The sequence below is a fragment of the Vitis riparia genome, chromosome 17 (assembly GCF_004353265.1).
Source record: "Vitis riparia cultivar Riparia Gloire de Montpellier isolate 1030 chromosome 17, EGFV_Vit.rip_1.0, whole genome shotgun sequence".
NCBI classification, from domain to species: domain Eukaryota; kingdom Viridiplantae; phylum Streptophyta; class Magnoliopsida; order Vitales; family Vitaceae; genus Vitis; species Vitis riparia.
The window spans coordinates 982,557-998,668 of record NC_048447.1 but is presented as its reverse complement, the minus strand read 5'-3'; the positions used below and the strand labels follow the sequence as shown (position 1 = coordinate 998,668).

At 39.0% G+C, this 16,112-nt stretch overlaps 1 protein-coding gene across 1 annotated transcript; it reads left to right on the top strand.

Annotated features, from left to right (window-relative positions):
* Window positions 1-3,641: 3,641 nt before the first annotated feature.
* On the top strand, window positions 3,642-15,546 carry LOC117904235 (organelle RRM domain-containing protein 6, chloroplastic). Its single transcript, XM_034816750.1, has 5 exons — window positions 3,642-3,952; window positions 5,916-5,984; window positions 6,147-6,253; window positions 14,972-15,148; window positions 15,239-15,546. Exons 1-4 carry the CDS (start codon window positions 3,700-3,702, stop codon window positions 15,053-15,055), a joined length of 513 nt encoding a protein of 170 aa, XP_034672641.1. The 5' UTR covers window positions 3,642-3,699; the 3' UTR covers window positions 15,056-15,148; window positions 15,239-15,546.
* The last annotated feature ends 566 nt before the right edge of the window (window positions 15,547-16,112 follow it).

Sequence of the window (16,112 nt, the reverse complement as noted above, 5' to 3'; positions counted from 1 at the left end):
TTGGACGAAGGCGTCAACTCTACCCGGACATCAATGAAGAGGAGGCGTGGTAGAAAGTCACGTTTGTCAAATGCGATGCGAGCTCGATTGAGACCTCAGATACCAAGCGTGGAGGGGCAACCATGCATATCAAAAACCTTGAAGGCCCATCTAGGTCCCCTAGCTGCAGTAGTTATGTCGGGATGACCTTCTCAACCGCCAAGGCAACAGCAAGCTGGGGCCCTGGTGATCCAAGTTCCACCCAGCTCTGTCTGCCGACGGGTTGATAACATGCTCTCCACGCCATTCGACCCTCATATTATTAACTATAAGCCATCTAGGGGGTTCATAGTGCCAAAATTCACCATGTACGACGGAACAAACAATCTATTTGATCACTTCATGCACTTCAGGTGGCTCATGACCCTCGATATAGGGAATAATGCACTGTTGTGCAAGGTCTTTCCAACCAACCTACACGACCAAGCTCTTTCTTGGTTCCACTATCTCCCATAGAATTTCATGAACACTTTCCGAGATATATTGGAAGCCTTTATAGACCACTACTTATGTTTCGCTCACCATAAGTAGAACATAAGCACCTTGTAGAACATTAAGTTACAGGAGAACAAGTCACTCAGAGACTTCATGAAGCGGTTAGAGCAAGTCGTGCTCCAAGTGGAGTCTTGCAGTATGGATGTCATCTTACATATCTTCAAGCGAAGCATCGGCCTAGACACGTCATTTTTTGAGTCTCTCGTAAAGAAGCTGCCTGCAACGATGGATGACCTATTCAGGGGAGTAGACAAATACTTCATGCTCAAAGACGATGTTCGGGCAGCTACTCAACAAGTCTTAGTCACCAATCGTCAAACCAAGGACGATAAGGCAGGAAGTTCTAACCCCTCGAACTAATTGAGGCAAGCTAGCAAGAGGCAGTAGCATAATCAGACGAGATTGACCATCCTCAATATCCTATATGAGAGACTCATCCTGATGATCTGCTATCAAACTTCAGATGGCCAGAGTCGATCAAAATAGATCCAGTTAAACGGGATACAACAAAAGGTGTTCCTATCATAAGGATCACAACCATACCACTGAGCAATGCAAGAGTCTCCATTACTTGGTGGAGAAACTAATCAAAGTTGGGCACCTAAAACATTATGTCCACACAACTGGCAGACAAAGAGAGACATCACAAGAGCTAGCTGTCCAAGCCCCTGCTTCTCTAACAGTTCCCAAATTTGTCATCAACTACATACATGGAGACCCCGTAGACGATAGACATAGTTCTAAGAGGCAAAGGCGAAGATTGTTTCATGCAGCCTCTGTAAGAGAGTGGGTCAACTCCATTCAGCGCAACTTTTCGGAAGAGAGTGTACGCCCCATTGACGACACGATTACTTTCACTTCAGTAGGTGCTAACTGAGTATTACAACCGCATGAAGATGCCTTAGTCTTAACACTAAGTGTAGGCAGATTCGACGTGAGAAGGGTTTTGGTTGATCCGGGTAGCTCAGTTGACCTCTTGCAAATGTCAGCCTACAAGTAGATGGGCTACTCACCATCAGCCCTAAAGAACCCAGGGCGTTTGTTGTTCGGGTTTAATGAAGCTACGACAACTTCTCTAGGTGACATTGTGTTGCTCGTCCAAGCTGGCCCAGTCACCCTAAACATACAATTCTCAGTGGTCGACGATTTGTCCCCATATAATGAAATTCATTCCCTTTACCTACCATCAGATGGTGAGCTACCTCACGGAGGAGGGACAAGTTGATTTCCTCAGCAGTCAGCTAGTCGCGTGCCAATGTTATCAGGTGACACTAGATTTCGGACATCCAACCGGCAAGGAGGCGAGTCCGGAATCATCAAATACAAGGGAGCAATAACAGTTACTGAGCTCTGCAGAGAAAGATCCATCTATAGTTGATCCACTCCAGCCACTATGCCTCTCACATAGCACAATCAAATCACCTATACCAGCTCCCTACTTACGCAGGACAAACTGAAATTACTAGGAAGTGTGCTTTAGGGAAACAAGGACATCTTTGCCTGGACTCACTCAGATATGCCAAGAATTCATCTATCTATGGCCTGTCACAAACTTAATGGCATGCCCTCTTCGCATCTTGTCCGGTAAGAGGTCCGACGTTTTCATCTGGACAGGTAGAAAATCATTCAAACATAAATTAACAAACTATTGGCAGCCGGATTTATCAAAGAAGTTAAATATCCGGACTGGTTGACAAACGTGGTGGTCGTTCCAAAGAAGGATGGGAAGTGGCAAGTTTGTGTTGATTATACTAATCTGAATGACGCCTACCCAAATGATAACTTTCCCTTACCTCGGATAGATCAGATAGTTGATTCTACCGCTAGACATGGGATGCTCTCCTTCTTAGATGCCTTCTCCAGATATCATCAAATCCCTATGTTCCAACCGGATGAGAATAAGACAACCTTTGTTACACCACATAGGTTGTATTGCTACAAAGTCATGTCATTCGGGCTTAAGAATGTCGGTGCTACTTATAAGAGACTAATGACGAAAATCTTCAAGCCATTGATTGGACGAACTGAGAAAGTCTGCATTGATAACATTGTTGTAAAAAATGAAACCCAAACTAAGCACATCCAGCAGCTCGAAGAAGCATTCCGTTTGATGCGGGCATACAACATGAAGCTCAATCTAGCTAAGTGGGCATTTGGCATCAGTGCAAGAAAGTTTCTAGGGTTTATGGTGACCCAAAGAGGAATTGAAGTTAATTCGGATCAAATAAAAGTTGTCCTCATAACACTCACCCCAAGCAACAAAAAGAAGTTGCAATGCCTCACAAGTCGTCTTGCAGCTTTGGGGTGTTTCATAGCTCGTTTCACTGGCAAGCTGGGACCTTTCTTCCTCATGCTCAAGGGAGCAAACACATTCGATTGGACATATGAATGCAAACAAGCATTTGAAGTAGTCAAGCGCTACCTCACTAAACCGCCCATTTAGGGAAATTGTTAATTTTATTTACCTCCCTTGAGGTATTGGTTAAATACACCTAAGTTTTATTGGTTTGAAATTTCATCAAATATTTTCTCTATCATTTTTATTTATAATTTTCAAATTTACGAGGACTAAATATATTTATCCAAAACCTTAAAAGATGTAAATGAAATTAATCCTTTAAAGAAGGGAAATGACAAACAATATATAAATTAATTTATATTAAACAAATTATTCAAAATTAAAAGTCAAATTATTATTAAATAAACTCTCTAATATATTTATTTTATAAACTACAAGGTTGCAAGAGCTGTGAAGTGAAGAAATCAGATACGGGATAATTTTATAAATTTTATAAAAAAATAATTTGAATTAACAAAATAAAAAGGGATTTCTAAGTAATCAAAATTAGGAAAATAATATTAAATAATGAAAATTAAATTTTAACCCTTAGTTTTCATTTTTCATAATATTATTTAAATTATTTTTTATTGAATAAACTAATTCTAATAAAGATTCAAATTATTACCATTTTTTGAATTATTTTTCATATTTAATAAAGAAACACTGTGAATATAATTTAAGTTTTCCTTTTATTTTGGGAAAAATGATAAATATTATCTAAATTAAAAGGAAAAGATAAAAGGAGAGGGATGGGAAGTGGGAAGTGGGAAGGAGTAGTGCTTCTAAATCAGTGAATATATTTGGGGATTAGAGGAAAGAGGAGAATGGAAGCAGCAGCACTCATAATTGGCCTCCCAATTTCCTCATCGCCATTTTCAACTCAAACATACAAACGAAAAATCCTTTATCCAATAAGTCTTCATCATCCGCCTCATCTTCGTACCTGCTCTGCACCTTCTTCGTCTTCTTGGGGGCCATTCAACCGACCCAGAAATGGAAATGACCTTTTTGCGGTGGCCTGCCTGCCTTCTTCTCCAAACCAACCTTCCATTCCAAAAACCAGGCTCTATGTCAGTGGTCAGTTCTCACTCTATTTGTCCTTTTTTTTTTTGAATTTTCTAAATCATATGCATCAATTTTTGTGTTTGTGTGTATGTGTGTTTAATCTTCTGGTTTATCAAATTGTGATGCGAGTTTTGTTTAGAAGTGTTCTGGTCTTTAATCAAATCGATCGCATGTCTCCTGGATTATTTTGGTGCTCAGCTCCCACTCTTCTTGTTTTGTTTTTAAATTTCCTAATAATATGCATGAATTTTTGTTTTGTTTTCTGGGTTAATTATATTTTGATGTGGGTTTTGTTTGGAAGTCTTGTTTCAGTCCCTTTTTTGGGTTTTAATCCCTTCAATTTCATATTTGTTGGAATATTTTGGTGCTCGGCTTTCACTCTTTGTTCAATTTTTTTTTTTTTTTTAATTTCCCTGAATTTTTGTTTATTTTCTTGGCTATTCATATTGTAATGTGGATTTTGTTTAGAAGTATAAATGCCAGGTTTTTTTTTTCTTTTTTTTTGGGTTCTAATAAAATAAATTTCATATTTGTTGAAATATTTTGGGCTTGTTTGGCAGTGACAACCAAACAGGCTTCCCAAACTAAAAATTGCCTGAAAAAAAAAAATTTTAATGGATCAGTTGTAGAAAACATTTGCAAAAGTAGTTTTTGTAGTTGCTTTACCATTGACCAAGCATGTTTTCTGTGTGGGTTTTATTTTTCTGTTTTTGGAAGCAGAAGGCAGTTTTCATCTTCCCACCAAACGTGTTCTTTTATTCTTTTTCTTTTGATTTATTGAGTAATAAAAATGATGAAAGAAAGAGCAACTCTTCAACTTGCAGAATTAATTCTTTTCTGATATGAAAAGGGTCAAAAGGAAGGATACAAATAACTTAGGGTTCATCTAGATAATCTATCAAAAAAAAAATCTAGATACAGTTGATGATTTCTATTTTTAAAAATAGAAAGTAACAGTAAATTCTATATAAAATACATTAACTCTTTATATTAAAATAATGGACTTAATCTATATCTTTAAAATCCTTTTCAAGATGTTCCTGACTAGAAGGTGTCTTAATGGGTTATCCTTACTGAGATTAACATGCAAATATCATCATTCCACTAGTGGAATCTATCTTCAAGATTTGAGTAAGCAAATCCATGCAAATGCATGGTTTTGCATAGTCTCAAACTTCAATATGTTCTTGGCTTAGTTTCACTATATGAGGAAGCTTGATAAAATGAGGATGAAGAGGCTTTTATGAAATGCATATGATTGGTAAATGGAGAAGGGTGGATAGTAATCGTCTCTGGGCATTTTTGTGGTGAGCTTTGAGGCTATGAGCAGTTTCTGTGTCAAGCACAAGGCTTAGCTCCTTTTCCTTGGAAAGAAGAAGACAATTCCAAATATGCTAGATTCATGAGCTTTTCATCGACCAGGTTTCATTTCTCCGAGCATTATATGCTAGATATATTATTTCCATTTTGCCACAAGCTGTAAGTTAGCTGCCTTTGGTTCTGCCATTTGATCAAGGTTATCATTCTTGGTCAAAGGATATGCTCCTGCAGACAACATGGTTCTTGTAGGTTAATTTCAATGATGCCATGGTTGTCATTTAGGCCATTGTTGCAATGTTGATGCTAGTGTAAATTTGTGCCTCATGTGTGAGAGAGAAGAGAAAGTTACCTTCATATATATACTTAGAATCTGTTAAAAGGTTTTCAAATGCAAATTGGATATATAGGAGCGAGTGAATATTAAATTGGAAAAAACAATTGTGCAAATTTATCTGTGTTAGATATTCAGTGGTTTCTTTCCACATCTTTCATCAGATTTAAGGTACCCACTTGATTGCTTGTGTAATTCTGAAGCCTTTTGGTGAGAGATCTGTCAATATATGTGCAGCATACCTTCCTGCAGTTGGCTTCTGCCTTTTTCATTTGTTTCTCTAAGTGTGTAATGAAGCAATGATGAATATTCTATTGCATGCAGGGCTGTCATTCCGCACCACTGAAGAGAGCTTGAGAAATGCTTTTGAAACCTTTGGCCAACTTGTAGAGGGTGAGAGCACTGAATCTAAACTTATTGCTTGCTTTGTTCCCTTGATTTGCTCAATATAGTTTGGTATCTTTATCTTGTTTAGCTATATATTGGTAATTGCTACTATATTCTCAGAAACTTTTATTTTCCTAGTTTCTGAAAAGATTTTTTATTTGTTTATAGTTAATCTTGTGATGGATAAAATAGCAAATAGACCAAGAGGCTTTGCTTTCCTTCGTTATTCCACTGAAGAGGAATCTGAGAAAGCCATTGAGGGAATGCATGGAAAGGTATGTTATTGGTACTTCTATCATGAAAAAACTTATGCATAACATGATCATGTCCAAATGATGGTCCCTCCCTAGTGGGATCTTGGGTGGGTGAGATGGATACTGTACCCTGGCATTTTTGCGTGAAGTGGTCACTCTTCCCTAAATTTGTAAATTAGGCATGGAGGGTAAGGTTTAGAAACTGAGTAATCTTTTTTCTGAGCCAGGATCAAACTCTCTCTCCTTTTATTTTATTTTTATTTATTTATTTATTTATTTTGTTTCCATTTTTTCTCAAGAGTAGAATTGAACCCTGCAATGGTAGAACTTGGTGAACTGGGTATACATCTGAATGGATATATATATTATTTATGAATGTACCAATTTGATCAAAGAAAACTACAAACAACTAGATCAACAACCTGGAGCCAATTAACAGGCCCATCCTACCTACTGTCGCTAATAAGGGTGTTTACGGTGGTGTAAAATCAGCTAGTTGAGCAAGCAGCATGACCCCCGGTTCTACTTTACTAAGTCCTATGCTTGTACAATGAGGAAGCCGGTACCACCAAATTCTAGGAATTTGCAAAGTTGCATATATGAAACTAGTGGAAATTAGGTAAGGTTCCTTATTTCAGTGTTACCTAAGTTTGATAGACAATAGATGGATAAGGTTTAATTAGTCTTGTAATGTAGAGAAAGTGGAGAAGGATGAAATCTTAGGGAAGAGCTTTTCTTAAATGGGCACCATATATACCTTTATTTATTTGTTTATTTATTCTGTTCTTGAAATACAAATAATTCCCTATCCATGAGTATATGCCATAAATGAAGGTAAAGCAATATGTGATAGAACAAATGCCTAGACTCTATTTCTCCATAAAGCCAAAGAACAATAACACTTAGCAGCTACTGCTGTTTAGCTCTATACCAGCAAAAGAGACTGTTCTATAGACAACAATGGACTGGGCCTCTCTAAAGTGAGACATGTCAGAACATCAAAAACCAAATCTTGATTTGAGCCACAATGTCAACCAAGGACAGCTCCTCACTCTGAAAATTCCTTTTGTTTCCCTCCTTCCCGATGAACCATAAAACAGGAAATAGGAAATATGACAACTTCCAATTTAATATTACCTTTTATTTCCCAAGTTATAAAAACCCATCTATTCATTAATTCTGATAATGACCTTAGCATTATCCTTCACACCACAAACTCAGGAGATGATCTTGCCTAGACGATAGAAGAGAAGGAAAAATGGGGATGAAGATGACTGTAAGCCTACATTGGTTTGAAAATTTTCACTTTCTAGAAATCAAGTTATCTGCTCCCAGAGTCTTGTCTGACATGCATCCATATGGAAAAGGCCACCTTTGAGGGGATTGGGTTTTCCATTAAAATCTAGGTGGGAGGATGTTCCAGAAAATATGACGAATTCACTTAACTGAGAATGACCACAATTTTTAAGAACATGTCATGGGATAGATGAAATAAATCAAAAAAGGATTATCCCACCTCCTAATGTTTCTCTCTGAAGCAAGTAGCATGGAGCAACCCTTATGTATGCATTGTCTCAATTTTTAAATCTTGATAGTTCCTCCCAAAAGGATTCTTAAGACTCCCACGGTCCCACCATGTGATTGAGATAGTTGCTACTTTTTATTGCATGCATGTATGAGTAAAAAAAATCCTATTTCAATATATTCCACTGATTCAATATATGCCACACTAGGACAAATACAGAATCCAATTTCAAGCAAAATAGATAAATATACTATGAGCATAGAAAACAATGCACAGGAACACTTGTTTCATCCCAAAGGCAATGGAATTGTTTATTATCTTAGAAAGGTTCTGTGGTATGCTGAGTGCACTAAAGTCTTTAAATGTCCATAGCTGTAGGCCTTTTGATATAAGATCAATAAAGTGGCATCTACATTGCATCAAATCCCTTTTTTAAAACATGTTAACAAACATAGTTAGCAAAAAGGGTGTTGAGAGAGAGAGAAAGAAGAAAGACCTTAATTCTCATTAATGTAATAATCTACTTACAATTGAGAAATATATATATATACAAGGCTAGGAGTCCTAACTACCATACATGTGTCCTATATTAACAAGGAAAGGTTATACACTATAAATACATTATATTCAACACTCCCCCTCAAGCTGGAGCATATACGTCATATGCACCAAACTTGTTACAAATATATTTAATCCTAGGACCTCTGAGAGATTTAGTGAAGATGTCAGCTAGTTGATCATTTAAATTAACAAAACTTGTAGCAACACATCCTGATGCGATCTTCTCTCTAATGAAATGACAGTCAACTTCAATATGTTTGGTCCTTTCATGAAAGACTGGATTGGATGCAATATGTGATGCGGCCTGGTTATCACATATGAGTTTCATCTGTTCATCCTTTCCAAATCTCAACTCTCGAAGAAGATGTCTCAACCATATGAGTTCACATGTTGCCAAAGCCATAGCTTGATACTCGGCTTCAGCGCTAGATCTGGCCACTATATCTTGTTTCTTACTCTTCCAAGATATTAGATTACCTCCAATAAAAACACAGTACCCTGAAGTGGAACGTCTATCTGTGGGTGAGCCAGCCCAATCTGCATCTGTGTAACCAACAACCTGAGTATGACCTCTGTTCTCGTACAACACACCTTGGCCTAGTGTACTTTTGATATATCGAAGAATGCGGATTACGACATCTCAATGGCTATCACATGGTGACTGTAGGAATTGACTAACAACACTCACAGGAAAAGAAATGTCTGGATGAGTAATGGTGAGATAGTTCAATTTACCTACGAGCTGTCGATATCTCCCGGGGTCTCCTAAAGGCTCCCCTTGTCTTGGTACAAGTTTGACATTCGAATCCATAGGTGTGTCTACCGGTTTACAGTCTAACATACCGGTTTCTTCCAGGATGTCTAAAGCATACTTCCTTTGGGAAAGGACCACAACAGAACTGGATTGAGCTATCTCAATTCCCAAGAAATACTTGAGTTTCCCCAAGTCTTTGGTCTGAAAGTGGGTAAAAAGGTGTTGCTTTAGTTTCTGAATACCATCCTGATCACTGCCTGTAATGACGATGTCGTCCACATAAACAACCAGATAAATACACTGCCCCAAAGAGTTATGATGATAGAAAACTGAATGGTCTGCTGTACTGCGAAGCATGCCAAACTCTTGAACAACAGAACTAAAACGGCCAAACCATGCTCGAGGAGATTGTTTCAAGCCATATAGAGAACGGCGTAACCTGCATACTAAACCAGACTCCCCCTGAGCAACAAAACCAGGAGGTTGCTCCATATAAACTTCCTCGGCAAGATCACCATGAAGGAAGACATTTTTAATATCCAATTGATAAAGAGGCCAAGAACACATGGCAACCATGGAGAGAAGCAGACGGACAGAAGCAATCTTGGCAACAAGAGAGAATGTGTCACCATAATCAGAACCATAAACCTGAGTATAGCCTTTAGCAACTAAGCGGGCCTTAAGGCGATCAACCTGACCATCAGGACCAACCTTAACTGCGTAGACCCAACGACAGCCAACGGTAGATTTACCAGAGGGGAAAACAACAAGATCCCAAGTGCCATTAGAGTGCAGAGCAGCCATTTCATCCACCATTGCCTGTCGCCAGCCTGGATGGGAAAGAGCTTCATAGGTGCTCTTTGGAAGAGAAACAGAGGATATAGCAGAAACAAAAGCAGAATAGGGTGAAGATAATCGATGATAACTCAAAAAATTGTAAATAGGATGAGGATTACGAGTAGAGCGAGTACCTTTCTGAACAGCAATGGGTAAGTCATTAGGAGAAGGCAGAGCCGGGGCAGGTGAAGCCGAAGGGATAGGAAGTGAGTCAGCAGGTGCCTCAGCAAAAGGGAGAGGAGCAACGACACGAGGGCGACGATGATAAACCTGAAGTGGTTGAGGAGGCATAGCATTAGGTGGGGAGACAATGGGAATAGGCAAGACTTCAGAAACAGGAAGAGACTCAGAAGTGGTGGAAAAGAATGGTGAGTCCTCAAAGAAGGTGACATCAGCGGAGATAAAGTATCGATGAGTCTCAAGGGAATAACAACGATAACCCTTCTAAAGTCTGGAGTATCCCAAGAAGAGACACTTCATGGCTTTGGCGGAAAGCTTGTCCTGTCCAGGAGTGAGAATATGAACAAAGCAAGTACAACCAAAGACACGAGGAGGAAGGAAATAAAGTGGTTGGTCAGATAAGAGAAGGGAGTGAGGAATCTGATCATGTAAGACAGAGGAGGGCATACGATTAATCAAATAACAAGCGGTAAGAACAGCGTCCCCCCAAAAACGAAAAGGAACATTACTATGGAGGAGGAGAGTACGAGCTGTCTCAACAAGATGTCGATTCTTGCGTTCAGCTACCTCATTTTGTTGAGGAGTATGAGCACAAGAAGACTGATGAAGAATCCCATGATGAGACATAAACGAAGTAAATGGGGCTGAAAAATATTCCCTGGCATTGTCACTGCGTAACACATGAATAGAAATATTGAACTGGGTTTGGTTTTCAGCATAAAATTTCTGGAAAATAGAGAATAACTCAGCTCGATTTTTCATTAAAAATAACCAAGTACATCGAGAATAGTCATCAATGAAAGTGACAAAATACTGAAATCCTAAAGTAGACGCAGTCCGACAAGGACCCCAAACATCAGTGTGGACAAGCTCAAAAGGAGACTTTGCCCGATTATTCAAACGCTTTGGGAACGAGACACGAGTATGTTTCCCAAGCTAACATGACTCACACGGAAGCGACGATAAAGTGGAAAAACGAGGGACCATCTTCTGGAACTTGGAGAAACTAGGGTGGCCCAGACGATTGTGAATGAGGAGAGGAGCATCAGTGGAAATGCAAACTGCAGGAGATGAATCCGAGGTGAGGTGATAGAGGCCTTGAGACTCACGTCTTATGCCAATCGTCTTCCCCGTACTCCAGTCCTGCAAGGTCACAAATTTATCAGAAAAGGTAATAGAGCAATTAAGAGTACGAGTGATTTTGCTGATGGAAATAAGATTAGAAGGACATTCAGGAGTATAAAGGACAGAAGTGAGAGGTAGAGAAGGCAGAGGAAGGGCCAAACCAATACCTTTAGCCACAGTTTGAAAACCATTAGCTAAGGTAACAGTAGGTAAAGCAGAGGTAGTAGTAATAGAGGAGAAAAGATCCTTATTACCAGATAAGTGATCAGAAGCTCCAAAATCTAGAATCCAGGGTCCAAAAGAAGATGTGTGGGTAAGGTAGGCAGAGGCATTACCAGGCTGGGCAACAGAGGCAACAGAAGCCTGAGATGCGGAAGAGCTCGGAGGCTGAGGCAGCGGAGAATCAGAGGACTGGGCCACATGGGCAGTGCGAGGAGGTCGTCCATGTAACTGATAGCAACGATCGCGAGTGTGGCCAAGTTTATTGCAATAGGTGCAATGAGGACGTTGACCTCTACCTCGGGTACCACTGCGGCCTCCTCGAGAGCTAGTTTGAGAAACTAACACAGAAGAATCTGAAGTGCTATCAAATGGCAAAGTCTGAGTGGAGGAGATACGGAGGAGGCGAGCAAACACATCATCCAAGGACGGAACTGATGAACTACCAAGAATCTGATTGCGGATAGGTTCAAGATCCGGGCGGAGGCCAATAAGAGTAAGAACCATGAAGAACTTGTCAAGCTGTGTTTGTTGAGCCCCAACATCAGGAGTAAGAGGCATCACAGTCAAGAACTCCTCCTTAAGAGAGGCAATCTGGCCAATATAAGTAGATAGATCCAAGTCCTGTTGGCTGATATGGACAATAGCAGAAGCCACCTTATAAAGACGCTGGATATCATTCATATATAATCCTTTGGCCTGAGTCCAAAATTTAAAACAAGTTTTGTAGGCCCGAAGATGAAGAAGAATCTTGGGATCAACCGATTGCCATAATACACTACATAACTGTGCATCTATCTTCCTCCACTGTACGCGGTCAACCTCAGGGATATCTGCCTCCTGTGTAATCGAGTGATCCTCATATCCTTGACCCATAAACCAAAGTTCAACAGAGGCAGACCAGGAAAGATAATTGTCACTGCCAACCAATTTCTCCGAAGTAATCATAGGAGATCCAGATATAACAGCGGAAAAAATGGAATTTTTAGTAGTCATATCTACTTATCTGGAGAATGAAGTATGTTTGGATCGAAGAGAGCCCTAATACGGCTTCAGATTGCGGCGTGGCACCACCGAAAAAGGGAGACGGCCTCAGATCGCTGCGTGGTACCACCAGAAAGGTAGAAGAACACTTCCCAAGGCACGTGCAGGGATTGGAGTGGAGAAAAAGTAGTCGGAGCTTCGCCAGAAAGATTGTTTGGAGGGCCGACGGAGACAAAATCCCTAAAAGAGGTAAGTGCAGGGCTCGGATGGGAGAACCAGGGAGGTAGGGAGGCTGGTCGGTGTCAGGCGAAGCTGGAGGAGGAGGCGCGTCGCCGGAAAAGGCCTCACGCGCCGGCGCGCGAGATGCAGCCGCCGGCCGGAAAATTGCGCGTGGCCGGTGCGTGGATGCTCTTTTGGTGCCAGTGCCTTCACAAAAGTTGGAGATCTCCTCTAGGCGCTCCTTCTGGTATGGTCGGTGTCAGAAAAATACGTTGCCGGAAAGTTCGCCGACGGTGAGTGGTTTCTGTCGACGATCCGACTGACCGGAAAGTATTGGGAGATGGGGAAGGTGACTGGAATGAAACACGGTCACCAGAAGGTTTCTCGGAGTTGATGACACGAGAAACAGGAAAGAATTAGGTTTTCTTTCTTGGCTCTGATACCATGTTGAGAGAGAGAGAAAGAAGAAAGACCTTAATTCTCATTAATGTAATAATCTACTTACAATTGAGAAATATATATATATACAAGGCTAGGAGTCCTAACTACCATACATGTGTCCTATATTAACAAGGAAAGGTTATACACTATAAATACATTATATTCAACAAAGGGAATTGCATAAAGAGGAAAAAAGAAAGACAAGCTAACTTTTACTAAAAAGCAAGAACTGGGCAAGAGCAGAACAACCTGCAACCAAAATAAATGAACAACCAACAGATGCTCCATCTAGATAACCCAAATAACCACAAACAAAGCAAAAGCCATCTATTGCTATCCTTCCAAGAATGGGTGATCTTCTACAGAAATTTGGACTGAAGTCATCCAACTCATGTCCATTCGATCAAAGAGTCTCTGGCGTATGTTCGGACACCCTGGTGTTAGCAATATAGGAAGAGATGATCCTTGGTCTCCTCAATTTTCTCTCATAATACACACATCTAGAGATCTGCAAATTTTAGGTTAGAGATTTGTTGTTTTTGACTGCTAATTTTTTATTGGCCTCTCTCTTAATTAGATGTAAGGTTTCCTTTTTCGCATGGTGATCTCGAAAAAGAAGTGTATATCAGACACATGACACCTACAAGATTCAAAGCTTGAGGAAGTGTTAAGAGGATAATATATATTGCGAACCCAAATTCCAATATCTTAAACTTTTAAGAAAATTGGTAATTCAACATGGTATTAGAGCTCTAGTTAATTAGAGTCCCCTGGTTCCAGTTCTGTGATTTGTTTGCTCCTAATGCATATAGGACAGTTTAAGCTTAACATGAAGTGAAAGTAGAGCTTTTAGGAAAATTATTGATGACTCAACAAGAAGTGAAAGTAAAGTGTGTTGCTTGAAGAAACAGTGGGGATTAAGGGCCTGTTTGGCCAGAGTCTTCAAAAAATTGCTTTTGAAAACAATTTTGAAAGTAGTTCTCAATTGTCTTCAAGAACAAAATTCATTTTGGGACTTTAAATAAGAAAAAACAGTTTTTTTTCAGCTTATTATCCGTAAAGGTACAATGGACTAATGTATAATGGAAAAGTTTCTGAAGTGTTTTTCATATTTTCAATTGTTTCTTAGGATACTTTACAAGAAACACTTGAAAACCCCTCACAATTGTTCTAAAAAATAACTTATTTTCAGTAAAAAAAATTTCCCAAACCTGTTTTTTATGTTAGAAAAGTGATTTCTATTCTAAAGAACAGAAAACTGTTTTCAAGAGTAGTTTCCAAACAGACCATAAGAGTTCACAAAGAATGGTTCAAGAGGTTTAGTAGAGCCTTTTCAAGGATTGGGTTGTCTAAAGTTGGGGAAGTCATTCGCAGCATTTTAAATATAAGGATGGGAAGCTGATAATTTTTTTCCTGTTTATATATGGTACTGCATCTACAGGAAGTTCAAATAGAATATGAAGTCAAGCAAGCTTGGTAAGGGTGGCACCATTCTTATAGATTTGACAATGTACCAGGGATTGCTCCTGAAGTTGACTCATTGCCTTCACTTAACCAGATTGCTTATGTTGTTATTGGTATCTCACACATTCCCATCCCAACAAGTAATGAAATATAGACATTGACGATCATGCTAAGTTTCTGAAAATCTGGAGATATCACTAGAGATATTGATCAAATATTGAAATTGGTCGGGTAGAAGTAAAAAATTTACTTATAAAACATGAAGTTTAGATAAAGTTTTGAGAAAGATATGTTGACTCCTGTGTCAAGTTCCCGGTATGTCTCATCCAGATAAAGTGTGTAGACTGTTAAGATGATGAGTTATCCTGTTAAGTGATACTGAACAAGCATGGACCATATGCATTTGTACTGAATGTACATGTTGTTTCAGTTTTTGGATGGCAGGGTGATATTTGTGGAAGTTGCGAAACCCAGATCAGAGCTCCGCCAAAACCAGAACCAAAGACGATACTAAGGAGGCTGGCATTTGTACTGAGTATCATTGCAGAGGATGATCTTGAAGAAGATGGAACCACAACCCTCCAGTGTTGACCTCTATTCTCCAATGGTAAGACCTTAATGCATTTGGCTTTACGCCTTCTCTCCCCCTCATACATACACACACACAATCTCACAATGGGTTCCTGGTTTCATTCAGGTCTTGTTACTGCTTGTATGTCTCCTAATTTCTTGGTGGGTGGTTGTTTCTCTGAATTGAACATCGGGCCAAATGAGTTGGAAGGTAAAGATAGAATTCATCTAGTTTTGATTACTAATGCATACCACATTGTATGTGTTGTACCAGAAACTAGGGCTCCTGTGCTGCTTTTTTATTTTTCTGAGCTCTTAGCATTACCTTCATCTTTTGTACCAGAGTTAATCTCCTGGGTTTTCTTTAGAAGAAGATTCATGCTCTAATCCATTCCATTTGGTTGGGTTTTGGGTTGGTTCTAACCGTTGATTCAAGTTGGTTGATTTTGGTTAAATTAGAACTGATTTAATTATTGAACTAAACTGAAAGAAACCAACCCAAGAACTGAATCAAGTTTTTAGCTTCAAAATGATCAAATTTTGTTTCAAAAATGTCTATATTATTATTATCTTAATGTTATTGGCCCCCTAGGCCTAGAGAGCAATGCTTGTGAACAAGTAATAGAAACTATAAAAATTTTAATATTAATTAATATTGTTTTTATTGGATGCATTATCTATATATGTACATATGAGAAATATCTTAGTATTCAAAGTATACGATCTTAGATGAGTATCAGATGCCTCCATTGTATTATATTAGCATGCTAATGTGGTATAATTATTCATTCATATTTTATCATTTTAAACATTAGTTGAATCTGAAATAATTAAGGAAAAGTCTGGTCTCTGGGAAGCTTGAGAACAAGAAAGTGTAGAGAAAAGGAAAATTTTCTGTTGTGAAAAATAAATTAAGTTATTGATGAATGCATTTTGTCAAAATTTTTATGAATTTTTTTTTTAAACAATTTTTCATTATTTTTCTTGTTATGCTATCTTTA